The sequence below is a fragment of the Caretta caretta genome, chromosome 3, assembly GCF_965140235.1.
Source record: "Caretta caretta isolate rCarCar2 chromosome 3, rCarCar1.hap1, whole genome shotgun sequence".
Classification (NCBI taxonomy): Eukaryota; Metazoa; Chordata; order Testudines; family Cheloniidae; genus Caretta; species Caretta caretta.
Genome location: NC_134208.1, coordinates 63,090,001 through 63,104,552, shown reverse-complemented (window position 1 = coordinate 63,104,552; position 14,552 = coordinate 63,090,001). Strand labels below are relative to the sequence as shown.

Below are 14,552 nucleotides of genomic sequence, written 5' to 3'. Positions count from 1 at the left end.
GTCTGATCTTCTGTACATCACATGTCACTGAACCCCATCCAGTTATTCCTGCATTGAACTTTATAAACTTAATTGGCTAAAGTACTACAGCTTCAAGAAACCAGATTATCTGACACAAGCAGAGAATAGAGGGACCAAGATGCCCCAATGCCTGAGGCCCTTTCAATGGTGAGATAATCCAGATGAACCTAGCAAGTGACCTGTGCCCCAGTCTGCAGAAGAAGGCAAAAACAAAAAAACAAAAAACAAAAGAACACCCCAAGGTCCCTGCCAATCTGACCCAGGGACAAATTCATTCCCAACCCTGAAAATGTGGATCAGTTTGACCCTGAACACATGAGCAAGACCCACCAGTCAAGAGAAGGACAAAAGCACCAGAACCACCAAAAAACCCAAAACAAAAAACCAAAACCAACCCCAGTAACAAACCAAAAACAACCCTCAGACTACAATAGGGATGCCCCCGCCCTCTTCCTTGACTCTGCAGGAGATTGGCTGGAGTCTGAGATTTAGGAACATAAGGCACAGAACGGGAAGAGAACACGGCTGGGCTACTGAGCCCAGCTCCCTGCTATCACAGGCAACATTGTCATGCAATCCCACTAACAAATTTATCAAGATCTCATTACCACTACACAAGTGATTTTCCTCCCTTGGTATTCTACTGTTAATTGAATTGTCTTGTTAGACTGACCCCCCACTTGGTAAGGCAACTCCCATCTTTTCATGTACTATGTATATGTATACCTGCTACTGTATTTTCCACTCCATGCATCTGATGAAATGGGTTCTAGCCCACGAAAGCTTATGCCCAAATAAATTTGTTAGTCTCTAAGATGCCACAAGGACTCCTCGTTATTTTTTCTTAAAACTACATTTTTTGCCCCCCACTACTATTGGGAGGCCATTCTAGAACCTCACATTTCCGATGGTTAGAAAACTAATTTCCAGCCTAAATTTATTAATAGCCAGTTTATACTCATTTGTTCTTGTGCCAATATTGTCCTTTAGTCTAAATAGCTCCTTACCCTCCCTGGTGTTTACTCCTCTAATGTATTTATGGAGAGCAATCATATCCCCTTCTGCCTTCTTTTTGCCAGGCAAAACATGTCAAGCTTTCTTAGTGTCCTTTCATATGATAGGCCCTCCATTGCTCTGATCATCTTAGTAGCTCTTGTCCTTACCTGTTCCAGTGGGAATTCATCTTTCTTGAATGTGAGTGACCAGAATTGTAAACAGTATTCCAGCTGAGGTCTCACCACTGCTTTGTACAATGATTTCTCTATGTCTATTGGAAATACTTCGCCTGATACATCCTAGGATTGCATTTGCCTTATAGGCACATTACATAGTTGGCTCAGTCATCCTGTGACCACCAAATACACTCCGCTCTCTCTCCTTCTGTCATTTTCAAGTGATGAGCCCCCAACTTATAGCAGAAATTATTAGTAGTACCTAAGTACTTAACGTTGCACTTTCTACTATAGAATTTCATCCCATTTCTATTATTTCAGTCCTGTAGGTCATCAAGTTCTTCCTGTATAATATTCTGATCCTCCTCTGGATTGATAATGCCACCCAGCTTTGTGTCAGCTGTAAAATTTCATTAGCACACTTCTACTTTGTATTAGTCATTAATAAAAATTAGCGCTGTCAAACAATTAAAAAAATTAATTGGGAGATTTAAAATATTGTGATTAATTGCAGTTTTAATTGCACCGTTCAATAATAATAGAATACCAATTATTTAAATATTTTTGGGTGTTTTCATTCTCTGGAATGATGGTCAAAACATGAAGGGGCACACAAATGTTTAGCATATCTGGCATGTAAGATTTTTTTAGCATATCTTGCAATGCCGACTACAGCAGTGACATTTGAACACCTGTTCTTACTTTCAGGTGACATTGTAAATAAGAAGCGGACAGCATTATCTCCTATCAGTGTAAACAAACTTGTTTGTAAAAAGAAAAGGAGGACTTGTGGCACCTTAGAGACTAACAAATTTATTTGAGCATAAGCTTTTGTGAGCTATAGCTCACTTCATCGGATTCCACTGAATGCATCCGATGAACTGAGCTGTAGCTCACGAAAGGTTATGCTCAAATAAATTTGTTAGTCTCTAAGGTGCCACAAGTCCTCCTTTTTTTTTTTTTTGCAAATGCAGACTAACACGGCTGCTACTCTGAAACTTGTTTGTGTTAGCAATTGGCTGGACAAGAAGTAGGACTGAGTGGACTTGTGGGCGCTAAAGTTTTACATTGTTTTGTTTTTGAATGTTATAAATTCAACATTTATAAGTTGCACTTTCATGCTAAGGAGATTGCACTACAGTACTTGTATGAGGTGAATTGAAAAATACTATTTCTTTTGTTTCTTTTTACAGAGCAAATATTTGTAATAAAAATAATATAAAGTGAGCATTGTACACTTTGTATTCTGTGTTGTAATTGAAATAAATATATTTGAAAATGTAGAAAAATATCCAAATATTTATAATAAATTTAAATTTGTATTCTATTACTGTTTAACGGTGTGATTAAAACTGTGATTAATCACACATAATTTTCAAAATCTAGTTTGTTGTTTTGCACTAATCACTTGACTTAACTGCGATTAATTGACAGACCTAATAAAAATACTGATGAAGATCAGTCCTTAAACTCCACTAGTAATCTCCCTCCACCTTGAGAGTCCTTTTAGCACAACCCATTGTCTCCTCCCCTTTAGCAGGTTCATACGCACCTTACAATTCTCATACTAATCCCCATCATCTCCAAGTTAAATAGTTTCTCACACAGTACCATGTCAAATGCCTTTCTGAAGTCCAGATAGATCTACTGCATTTCCCTTTTCTTTCTTTCATAAGACAAGACATCAAGTTAGTCTAGCATGATCTACCTTGGGATGAAATGCAATATGGATTTACCCATGTTACATATACTTCCATTTAAATAAGAAGATTGAGAGGTGACTTGATAAGTGTGTTTAAGTACCTTCAGAAGGAGAGAATACTGGGTAATAAAGGGCTCTTTATGTATCAGAGAAAGCATAACAAGAACCAATGGCTGGAAGTTGAAGCCAGAAAATTCAAATTAGAAATAAGGTGGGTGGGATATATAGATATAGATATATATGATTAACCATTGGAACAAACTATCAAGGGAAGTAGTTTATTCTCCTTTTCTTGAGTCTTCAACTTAAAACTAGATTCCTTTCTGGAAGATAAGCTTTAGTCAAACATCACAGTGACCCACCCTATAATCCTGAGGCAAGCCAAATGCATCATGGTTTGATAATAACGGACAAGAATTGGTTACATTTGTTGGAAGTCCCACACTTTTTCATTAACTGATTCCAGAGAGCTAGGGCTTGCTAGCAAGTTATGTGTTCTCTGAGATCATTTCCTCCTTTTTAAAACAAAGAAGATAATACCTTCCTATCTCCCCAGAGTCTTGTATGGGTAAATTAATGTTTATGAAGTGTATAATGCAATGGCAGATAACATTTCTCATCATAGGCATGCTTGTGGCAATTGGATACTCCCTCAGAAGAACTTAAATCTCAAGAATAGCATGCAGGTAGAGTAAAGTGTTGAATGTATTCAGGGTCATTCAAGTTCAGAACCTTAATTCATGGCTGATAAATAAAGGGTGTAACTTCCCCCACACCCCCAATACATCACATAAATAAGGGTATGCCTAGCAATGACATTCACACCCATATTTAGGTAGTTACAGAAGCAGCCAGAGCAGGGGTGCTGGAATAATTTGTATAGTGGGGGTGCTGAGAGCCATTGAACTGAACTGTAAACCCAGTATATAAGGAAACCACTTCAAGTCAGCTGCTGTGGCAACACTCATAGTTCCAGCACCTATGAGCTACAGATAGTATACACTTTGCACAACCAAGACAATCTTCACCTAATTATATTGTCCCAATTGGCATCTGTTGAGGAATACATTTCAGCCAAATACTAGAATAGAAGCCAGGATACAAATCATGGTAGCTACACACCTACTAAGGTGGGTGTACTACACCTGTGGTGTAAGAGCCAGGAAAATGTTGCATTTGTTAGTTAGCAAGGTGCTGTAGATGTGACTGTACAGGTTTCTCTAGTTTCAACATAATGCCCTCAATACACCAGGTAATTCACCATACACTCATGCATATGCATCTTTCATTGCAAAAGTGTGCTTGCCACACCCGGGGAAAAAAAAGGTAGATTCTGTGGCAGATATTATAGCCAATACTTGGCTCTGTAAAAGTAAGAGAATTTTACATTGTGTTTGGGACTTGGGAGAGTCACAATACTAGCCAGTAAGAGCATGCACACTTTTCTGAGGTTACCACTATTTTCACTTTACTGAGGTTATCACAGTTCTCATGTCTGTAACACTAGTTTTCAAAAGAAGCTGCACTTGAAACACAAATAAAGCTATGAACATGCACTTGCACATATGAACACACACAAATACACTGTGGATAACACATAAACTAAATGGCTCCTTCTTAGGATAAAACCTCCAGTAATTAGTTATGAATCAATGTCAGGAGGCTAGGGAGCACTCTGAAATGGAGGGTTCATCTTTTGGATCAACCCAGAACAAGAGATCCTTTTCACTTGTGATTGTTGAAAGGATACTATCAGGTCAAATTTGGCACAAGAATTTCAGTTTGGTTTTTAAAAAAGCCACTACAAAAATCTAAGTCCAATAGCAATGTTTACATGATATTTAAATTACAACAGATACATTTTAAAACAAACATTTATACACTCCACTGTGGTGACTGCACCCAAAGACTTCAGCACTGTTCTTGAATGAAGATAAGCAACTAGCTAGCAACAAAAGTTTACTAGTTTGTTTTCGTTGTCCATAATGAGAGAAATACAAAAGGTAAACAAACATGACAATGTGAAAATACTAATTAAACTTTTAATAATTTGAGCTTTTATTTGTTAGCTTAGGTTTAAAAAAGTGTTTACGAAAACAATATGTTCTTAAGTCAGATAGCATTACTTTAAAAAATATCATAATATCTTCCTTAAAAATAGAGATAGTCTGCCTCCTGTCCTGGCCAAATTCCAACATGGATAATTACATTCTTCCTACTTTCTATGGCCTCAGCAGTTTCAGTTGGACCCAGTCTGAGATAGTGGCCCCTTCTTCTTAATTTGTGCCAGGCCTTGCCAGGGCACCTCTAGGCTTGGCAGGTCATAGCCCCAACACCTCTGGGATTGCCACATCAGTTATGAAAGTAAAAGAATTGTTTGAGCCCTGGCACCTCTTTCATTACAAATTAAGCACCGATGGCCTCATTGAGCTAGGCACTATATAAATAGATAAAAAGTTTCAGCCATGAGAATTACTGGATATAATGTAACTATAATATTGGATAGGGCCATAGCAAAAATGGTAGAAGTTTGAAACTTGAAGTAGTACTGAATTTGTTTCTGTATCTATGCTGGTCTACACCCGTCTAGTGTCCATTGAAATCAGTTTGAGCTGTAATCTCTTATACCAGGGCTGAATTTTTCCCATATTCCTCATTGAGAACTAGCACCTTTGTATAATTTCTGATACAGCACCCAATTTGTTTGATTCAGGACACTGTTGTTTGTTTTAAAGAAACATGAAAGGAAAGATGTGGTCTAGTGAACTGATTATAGGGTAGATTATAGACAGAAGATCTGGGATCTATTCCTGACTCTGCTAAAGATTCACTGTATGATCCTGCAAAAGCTGTTCAATCTCTTTGTGCATCAGTTACTCCATCTATACAATGATAGGGTTGCCAACTTTCTAATTGCACAAAACCAAACACCCTTGCTCTGTCCATGCCCTGCCCCTTCTACGAGGCCCCACCCCTGCCATGCCCCTTCTCTGAAGCCCCACCCCCTGCTCACTCCATTCTCCCTCCCTCTGTCTCTCACTCTCCCCCTCCCTCACTCGCTCATTTTTACTGGGCTGGGGCAGCAGGTTAGGGTGCAAGAGGGGGAGAGGGCTCTGGGCTAGGGGTGCGGGCTCCGGGGTGAAGCCAGAAATGAGGGGCTAAAGGTGTAGGAGGGGGCTCTGGGCTGGGACAGGAAGCTGAGGTGCGGGCTGTGGGATCGGGCTGTGAGTGGAGGAGGGGGCTCCGGACTGGGAGGTGGAGCCGAGGGGTTCGGAGTATGGGAGGGGGGTTCTGGGCTGAGGCAGAAGGTTGGAGTGTGGGAGGGGGTATGAGCTCTGGGCTAGGGGTGCAGGTTCTGGGGTGGGGCCAGAAACGAGCGGTTCAGGGTGCAGGAGGGGCTCCAGGCCGGGGCAGAGGTGCGAGGGGGTGCAGGCTCCAGGAGGGAGTTTGGATGTGGGGGGGGCTCAGGGCTGGGGTACAGGAGGGGATGCAGGGTGCAGGCTCCGGGAGGAAGTTTGGCTGCAGGAGGGGGCTCAGGGCTGCGGCAAGGCTGTGGGCTCCAGGAGGGAGCTCCAGGCTGGGGCAGGGGGTTGGGGTATGTGAGGGGGTGCGGGCTCTGGGCAGTGCTTACTTCCGGGGGCTCCCTGGAAGTGGTGACATGTCCCTCTGCCCCTAGGGTTAGGCCTGGCCAGGCAATTCTGCGTGGTGTGTGCTGCCTGCATGCATGGGCACCGCCCCCGCAACTCTCATTGTCTGTAATTCTCAGCCAATGGGAGCTGCGGAGCTGGCACATGGGAAGCCATGCAGAGCCAGGTAGGAAGCTTGCCAGCCCTGCCAATGAGACTTTTAACTGCCCAGTCAACAGTGCTTACTGGAGCCATCAGGATCCCTTTTCGAAAACCGGACACCTGGCAGCCCTAACAATGGAGCAAACCATGCCATGCATAGTAAAGCACTTGACACATATAGACAAAACACATTGTAATTAGTAATATTTTAATGGTTATAATGATTTGACTATTGCATACTGAGCTTATACAGCAGAAAGTTCCCTTAAGCCAACTGAAATTTATTTAAGTATAGAACGAATGCATTATTGCAACTCCTGTGCAGAGCAGTTTGCACCTGTTTATTCAAAGAGCATACAAGCTCTGTTGGCATCACCAGTAGAGTTTGTGAGATATACAAATTAATAGTTGCAATACAAGTAGCTTACAAACTCCACTGGTTAAGTCAGAAGACCTCAAACTGTGAAAATTGATTTCTTAAAAGGAAAAAAAAGAAAATGTGGAACTACCAATAGAAAGCCAATGAAAAGTTTTCATCTTTCCATACAAACAAGATGTCAAATTCTGCAGAAATCTATGCTCTGTTCAATTTTTGTTATTTTTCTAATCACACACTACTGGTGGTCTGCAAATGATAAGATTTTTCATCCTGTAGAGAGTTATCATATCAAACCAAAAGCAAGCTGAAGAATTTCTGGACTGAGACATCTTATAAGATGAGTAACAACTATTTTTTTTTTAAAGGGTTGAAAGGGATATTCTAAAGGGGTGGGCCTCTTATGGCCAGAAGTGGCACTGCAGATACACCTCATTTAAATTTTCCTCCCAATGCAGCATTAATAAATCGTCTTGCACAGATCAAGTCAATGAGAAACCAAAACAAACTAATCAGAAGAAATATATTTCCTTTAATATAGCCCAGGGAAGGAGCACTTGGAACAATAGTTCAAAGGCCCTTATCTCAGGACCCTGGTTCACAGCTCCCAAACTTAAAGTCCAAAACAAAGCCTCAAGCTAGCCCAGACCCTGAGGAAACACACAAACAACCTGCATGACTATACACACAAACTATAACCTGCATGACTTTTATTCTCCACCTTGTTGCCTCTTCCTCTTTATATAGCCCAGCACCATGGCAGGGCCTCATTGATTACACTCCAGGCTATCATTTAAAGGATTAGTACACTATTTCAGAGCGATAAGTACCGGGTTCAGGAAATATGCAAATGTTTGAGAGGAGTGGAGAGGAAACTTTTCTTTGCAGGAGGTAAGCCCATAACTTCCTTTTGCAAGAAGGATTTCTTGCATCTTCCTCTGAAGCACCTGGGATCATCCAGTCACTGACTGAACCCTCTAGGTACCTAAACTTGCCTGGCAACTTCAATCTGAGTGGCACTCCTGGGCAGTATGTCCCTTTCGCTACAACGCGTAAAAAGATACAGGAGTGAGTCCCACCTATGACTGCTAACAAATAATTGAAAAGCCTGACTTGCCTAAAACTAAGTTCTTAATGCAAACTGTACCTTCATTGTTTGGTTGGTTTAAAATAAAAGTCTCTGACAAAAGTAAAAAAAAACCCTAAATTTTTTCAGTAGAAGTTCCTTGGTGCCTATCCTTCTGCACATATGCACTGCAGCCCCACGCCTAAGACTCAGAGTGATGCATGAACCAGGGGCGTAGATGCGTGTTCCTCCACCTAACTCAACTGTAGGGACCAGCTCACCTACAAGTTTGGGCCCTTGTGGCTGGCCCAGGGGGCAGGGAAAAGGGAGGCCCTCCCTTATAACTTTTAGCTCAGTGGTTACGGTACTCACCTGGGATGTAGGAGAGCCCCCTCTACCTGAGTGGGAGAAGGGATTTAAACTGGGATCTGCCACCTCCCAGTGGTCCATCTAGTTCAGTATCCTTCTACTAAATGTTTCATTTTGATCAAAAGTTTGAGAAGTTTATCTTTGAGAATTTGTGGCGGATGTGTGAGATCCTAGAGGACTGGAAAAGGGCAAATATAGTACCTATCAAGGTAAAGGGGAATAAGGCAACCCAGTCTGCTTAACTTCGGCACTAGGAAATATAATGGAGCAAATATTCAAACAATCAAGGGTTTGTCAAAAATCAATCTTGTCAAACCAACCTAATGTCCTTTTCTGATAGGATAAAAAGTCTTGGATTGGGGTGGGGGTGGGGGGAAGCAGTAGATGTGATATCTCTCTACTTTAGTAAGGCTTTTGATACTGTCTCACATGACCTTCTCATAAACATCTAGGAATATAACCCAGGTGAACATACTGTAAGGGGGTGCACAACCGGATGGAAAAGCATACTCAAAGAGTAGTTATCAATGGTTCACAGTCAAGCTGGAAGGGCATATCAAGTGAGGTCCCGCAGGGATCAGTCCTGGGTCTAGTTCTATTCAATATATTCATAAATGATTTGGATAATGGCATAGAGAGTATATTTATAAAATTTGCAGACTATACGAAGCTGGGAGGGGTTAGAAGTGCTTTGGAAGAGAGGATGATCTTGACAAACTGAAGAAATGGTCTGAAATAAATAGGACGAAATTTAATAAGGACAAATGCAAAATACTACACTTAGGAAGGAATAATCAATTGAACATACATAAAATGGGAAATGACTGCCTAGGAAAGAGTACCTTGGAAAAAAGCATTTATTTAGTTTATGATTCATTATGAGAGTCAAAAATGTAACACCGTTGCAAAAAAAAAAAAAAAAAAAAAAAAAGGGAACATCATTCTGGCATGTATGAGCAGGAGTATTGTAAGAAAGACTTGAGAAGTAATTCTTCCGCTCTACTCAGCCCTCGTACGGACTCCCCTGGTGTACAGTGTCCCGTTCTGGGGACCATACTTTGGGAAGGCTGTGGACAAATAAGAGGCAGTCCAGAGGAGAACAACAAAAATGATGAAAGGTCTAGAAGACATGACCTATGAGGAACGATTGAAAAACAACAGGGGGCTGTTTGGTCTGGAGAAGAGAGGGCTGAGGGGGGAGCCATGGTCACAGTCAGCAGGTACAGACAAGGTTGCTGCACAGAGGGGAGGGCGAGCCACCCAGGGCAGGACAAGACAGCCTGGGGCTAAATGGCAGCATGGGGATTTAGGCTGGCCCTTAGGGAACACGTGCTGTCAGGGTGGGGAAGCACTGGGGCAAGCTGGAGGTCAGACAAACACCTGCCAGGGATGGACTAGCTACTGCTGAGTCCCCGCGGGACCAGGTGACCGATGGGTCCCCAGCACCAGGCCGGTCCCACCTTGCCAAGTGGGAGGAGGGACCGTGGCGGGCGGGCGGGCGGGCTGGGAACTGCCGCGTTCGCCCTAACCTCGGCGCCCTGCCCCCGCACCTACCATTCCCGAGCGAACTCCCGTCGCAGGCAGCGTCCGCCCCTGCCCCAGGCTGAGCGCCAGGCCGTGTGCGCCTGCGCGGCCGGTGATGGAGCGGTGTCTGCGGAGGGCTGTGGCGAGACAGCGGGAGGCCGCAGGCCAGGTCACGTGATTCGCGCCGAGTGCCGCGGACCATCCCCAGTCGCTGGACTCGGAGCCCGGCGCCTGCTCCGCTGCGCCCGCCCGCGCGCCCTGCCCGCGGGCACAGGCCGGTCAGCGCGAGGCGGAGTCTGCGGCGAGAGACCCAGCAGCGGCACACACTTAAATTACGTGCCCGGCGCGAGCAGGGAGCAGCAGCTCCGGCACAGAGGTACCGCAGCGCACCCGCCCCAGACACCTCTGCTGCTGCTGCTGGCCATGGGATCCGCCGCCGAGCAGCCGGGCCGGGCCACGGGCCTCGTGTCCAGCCTGCTGAACGACACCCTCGAGTTCTACCGCTGGAGCTGGAGCATCCGAGGTACCCGGCGCCGCTTGCACGCACCGGCTGTGCCCCAGCCTCCGCTGCGCTGCAGCCTGTGCCTTGCCCCGACTCTGCTGCCCTCGACCCCCGTCGGGCCCCAGCCTGTGCTCCCTCCTAGCCTCCGCCGTGCCCCGTCTCTGCTCCCTTTAGCCCCAGCCAACGCTTCCCACCTAGCCTCTGCTTCCCAGCTAGCCTCTGCTTCCCAGCCACTGCTTCCTACCCCGTTGTCTGCCTTGCCCCAGCTCTCCGCTCTTTGTTAGCTCTCCAGCCCCTATTACCATCCCCTGTGGACCTCCTTCCCTGCCCTGCTCTTACGGAACCTGCCTGTATCGAGCGGCTTCTGCTGTATTCTGTTCCCCTCCCCTGTTCTCCTCATCTCCCCCAGCATTCCTGTTCCGCTATCCCTCGCTCTCCACTTAGTCTTCCTTTGCCAACCCCTGTTCTCTCTATTTACTGCTTTCTTCTTGTCCCCTGCTACTCTTCACCTGCCCCTGCCATGCCTACTATCTCCAGCCGTTCTACCCTCGTTTCTTCTTCCAGTCCACTCTGGAGAGAGGCTGTCCTTCCCTGTCTTCCCTCTTTACTCACTGTCACACAGCGGTCAAAATGGCTCCATTCCTCCAAACAGGGACTCAGTCCCTTAATAGTGCAGTGAACAGTTCTGGTTTTAGCCAGACCGTGGGGGTGAGGAAAAGAGGAAGGTGCCCTCCATTCTTGCAGGTAAATTATGAAATAATAGTATCTTCTGCCTCAGCTTTCTCTGTTAGGGGTCCCTGTTCAGTTACTGAGAGCTTATTGGTGCATGAGCTTCTGTTCACCCTCTAACCCCGTATTTCCTACGCGTTACTGAATTATATATTATGGTTCAAGGTAGTGGCATCTTATTGGAACATAAGACTCTCCACCTCTTAGCTCATTTTCATGACTATATTAAATGCTGTGTGAGCCTGTATTCAATAGCAATCATAGTATTGGTACTCTAGGATTTTATTGCTAAGTGAACTTCTAGTTCACTTCCTCCTTCCCCCAATTTACTTTCTTGGTTATATGTTGATATAGCCTCGAATTTGATACTAGTGATAAACAAGGCCCATATATTCCATGGCATGATATACCTAAATTCACTAATTAGCATGTGATTTCTCTGGCAGTCTAAATGATGCTGCTGCATAATTTCCAAATTTTACAAATCAGGGGTTTTTTTGTTTTGCAAAATAAATAGGGAATCAATTAGTATAATTAAGACATGCTTTTCTATTTATTTTTAAACCAAACTAAAATCACTGTATTCCATTATATGGTGTTCCCACATCTTCCTTGTGGTGCCTTTTTTTTTTGGTATTGATAACTCATAGCTACAATGTAGAAGTTGTGAAGGGAAAAGCTGGAAGTTTTGGAATCTTGGGAAAGGTAGGAAGCAGCTTGCAGTTTTGGGACAGGCCTGTTAGGTGGATGTTTCTGCTAAAATGATGGCAGTGAAATAGTTAACAGTAATTGATGTTCAAAGGGTCATCTTTGGGGTGCAGAGTTATCCCAATGATATGTCATGGGATAGGTCCACACTTCTCAGAGTTGCTTTTCCAGGCAGGCTTCAGGCTCAGAAAGAAAATAATGCATCTGTTTATTCTTAGTTTGTGATTTTTTTGGTTGTCTATAACAGGCAATGGCTTCCACAGCTGTGCAGTGATAATGTATGGAGCCTTGGTTACAGATCCTGGGAACTCGCTACTTCATCAGTGCCTTCCTCTTCCTGCTCTGCAGCCCCCCACCCACAGCCATCTGTCAGATAATAAATTAAGCTTATGTTGTACATACAGACAGCTTATTTCATGATCTGCCTTCCTACCCTAGCTTCTGGTTTTACCTTGACATATTTTAAATATTAAATTAATCCTATGTACTCATCTGTTTCAAATCTTCCAGAAGATGGGATCAAATGGAAAAGCTTCAGCAGAAATGCATTGCAGTCAGCCAGTGTGTGCTACACTGAATCCATTTGCATACACCCATGTAATGCATAAAGGGCACCTTCTTCTCCCTAATCAGTGCTATAGTCAGACTGGAAGAAAATGATGGTAGGGGTCTCCTTACAGCCTTTTAGGGAGAAGGATTTTTTTAGTTTTCCTGCCTACTGAATGTGTTTTTTTTACTGGCTTCTGTGGTACAGTACAATAACCGTAGTGATCAAAAGACAGAGCTGGAAGAAAGGAAACCTGAGGAAAGGGTGATTACAAAAAACAGCAGCAAAAGAGATGGCTGTCTTCTGTTAAAACTGCATATTATAGAAAACTTTTTCTGACACGATGCAGTTTCTTTGTGGCATAGGCAATAATAGATGCCCTTTTGATGCTGAGCTTTTTTCTAATTAAATCTTCAATAATTTTTCATTATTGTTCGGTTAATTGCTGGTAATGAAATAGTATTGTAATTTAGGATTTAAAAAAATTTAAAGGTCAGTTACATTGGAGAGGGGGAGAACATATCTTGTTATGACCATCAGGTTATTATTTTTGGAGGCTCCCTGGGAGGACAGTCTTGGAAGGGGCCTAAGCCATACCATAATCATTTAGTATTTCTTATTTATATAGTGGCAATATGTGACTAGGGCCCCCTTACACAATCAAATGCAGTAATATAAAAAAAATTTACCTCATGTTGTTATGTAGTCTGCGTGTGATGTTTCAATTCATGACAACTTTAGTGTCATCACATGAAAATGCTGTGTCATCAGATGAGACATGACAATGCCCCAAATTCAGTGTATGGATTTGTGGCAGTCTTGCTCAGTTCACTGCTCTTCTGTATATGCTTTTACTTGGGGAAGAAAGGCATGGAGCATCTGGATGCCCCTCTCTCTAAACTAATCCATTTTAAAATCATGAATTTACCACCATCATGTCCTGAAGAATCATAGCAGTGATGTTGTTCAGTAACCGACACAGAAGAAACTATGCCAGGCAATCACATTTCACAGCACAGAGTATGATGAAACTATACCATGTAGCGATGTTGCCCAAATAGTGGTATCCATGTATAAGTATTAATGAATAAGCCATATTGAAACTTCACTACAGGAACAATACACAAATGAAGAAATGATATTCCTGTTTCAACTCCTACACAGGGAGCTTTCCTTGTTTATTCCAGCCTTCCCACATTACTTTCTATTTTCTCCCTCATTTGTAATCAGGCATCCCAACTCTCACCTCTCCTCATACCGTAGAGCCTCAGAGTTGCGAACACCAAAGTTACAAACTGACCAGTCAACCGCATACCCCATTTGGAACTGGATGTATGCAATCAGGCAACAGCAGAGATAAAAAATAAATAAATAGGTATAGTACTGTGTTAAACAAGCTACTAAAAAAATAAAGAGAGAAAGAAGCATTTTTCTTCAGCATAGTGACATGTCAAAGCTATATTAAGTCAATGTTCAGTTGTAAACTTTTGAAAGAACCATAATGGTTTGGTCAACTTAACAGTTACAAACATTTCAGAGTTATAAACAACCTCCATTCCCAAAGTGTTTGTAACTGAGGTTCTACTGTATTGCACAACCAGACCTTCCTGCCAATTTGCAATGTTACCAGCCTTCTTTCCTTTTGCTGCCCCAAAAATCCAGGACTGGGACCAGAGATATCTTGGCTTACTTCTCAATTTTGGCATAGACTTCCTGTGCTACCTCAGCTCTACCCTGTCATAAGATCACCAGGAAGAGAAAAATTATTGTATTTTTAAAAATCAGTTTAATCTGTCCTGGGATTATAAACACTTTTGTGATAATCCCAATTGTACTTTTTTTCATGGTGTCGCCATAGGGCAAAGTTGTTGTTTGTCCTTCAAGTTCAAAGATGACCATGATGTTACTGATTGGTTTTGATTTCTGTGAACGAGTGGCTGGTCAGGCCAGTTTGAGCTTTCGGAACTGTCTGTGGCACACTGAACGAGAGATACCACTATGAGTTACTTGATTAACATGCTGCTGTTGTGACATTTACACTGCTGGTG

General features: G+C 43.1%; 2 protein-coding genes across 3 annotated transcripts in view; one reads left to right on the top strand and one right to left on the bottom strand.

The window, feature by feature from the left end:
- The window catches only part of TTK (TTK protein kinase), a 129,096-nt gene extending 117,827 nt beyond the window's left edge, over positions 1-11,269 (bottom strand). Inside the window, exon 1 of the mRNA XM_048845162.2 lies at positions 11,133-11,269. The gene's annotated coding sequence lies outside the window, so the exon portion shown is untranslated. The remainder of the gene's footprint in view (positions 1-11,132) is intronic.
- ELOVL4 (ELOVL fatty acid elongase 4) overlaps positions 10,189-14,552 on the top strand; it is a 64,454-nt gene continuing 60,090 nt past the window's right edge. Inside the window, exon 1 of one of the 2 annotated variants that reach the window (XM_048845164.2) lies at positions 10,189-10,541. In XM_048845164.2, the coding sequence (XP_048701121.1) occupies positions 10,442-10,541 (100 nt within the window). In that variant the 5' untranslated portion in view covers positions 10,189-10,441. Of the gene's footprint in view, positions 10,542-11,180; positions 11,265-14,552 lie in introns of those variants that run through there. The other variant, XM_075126545.1, reaches the window with a different exon arrangement.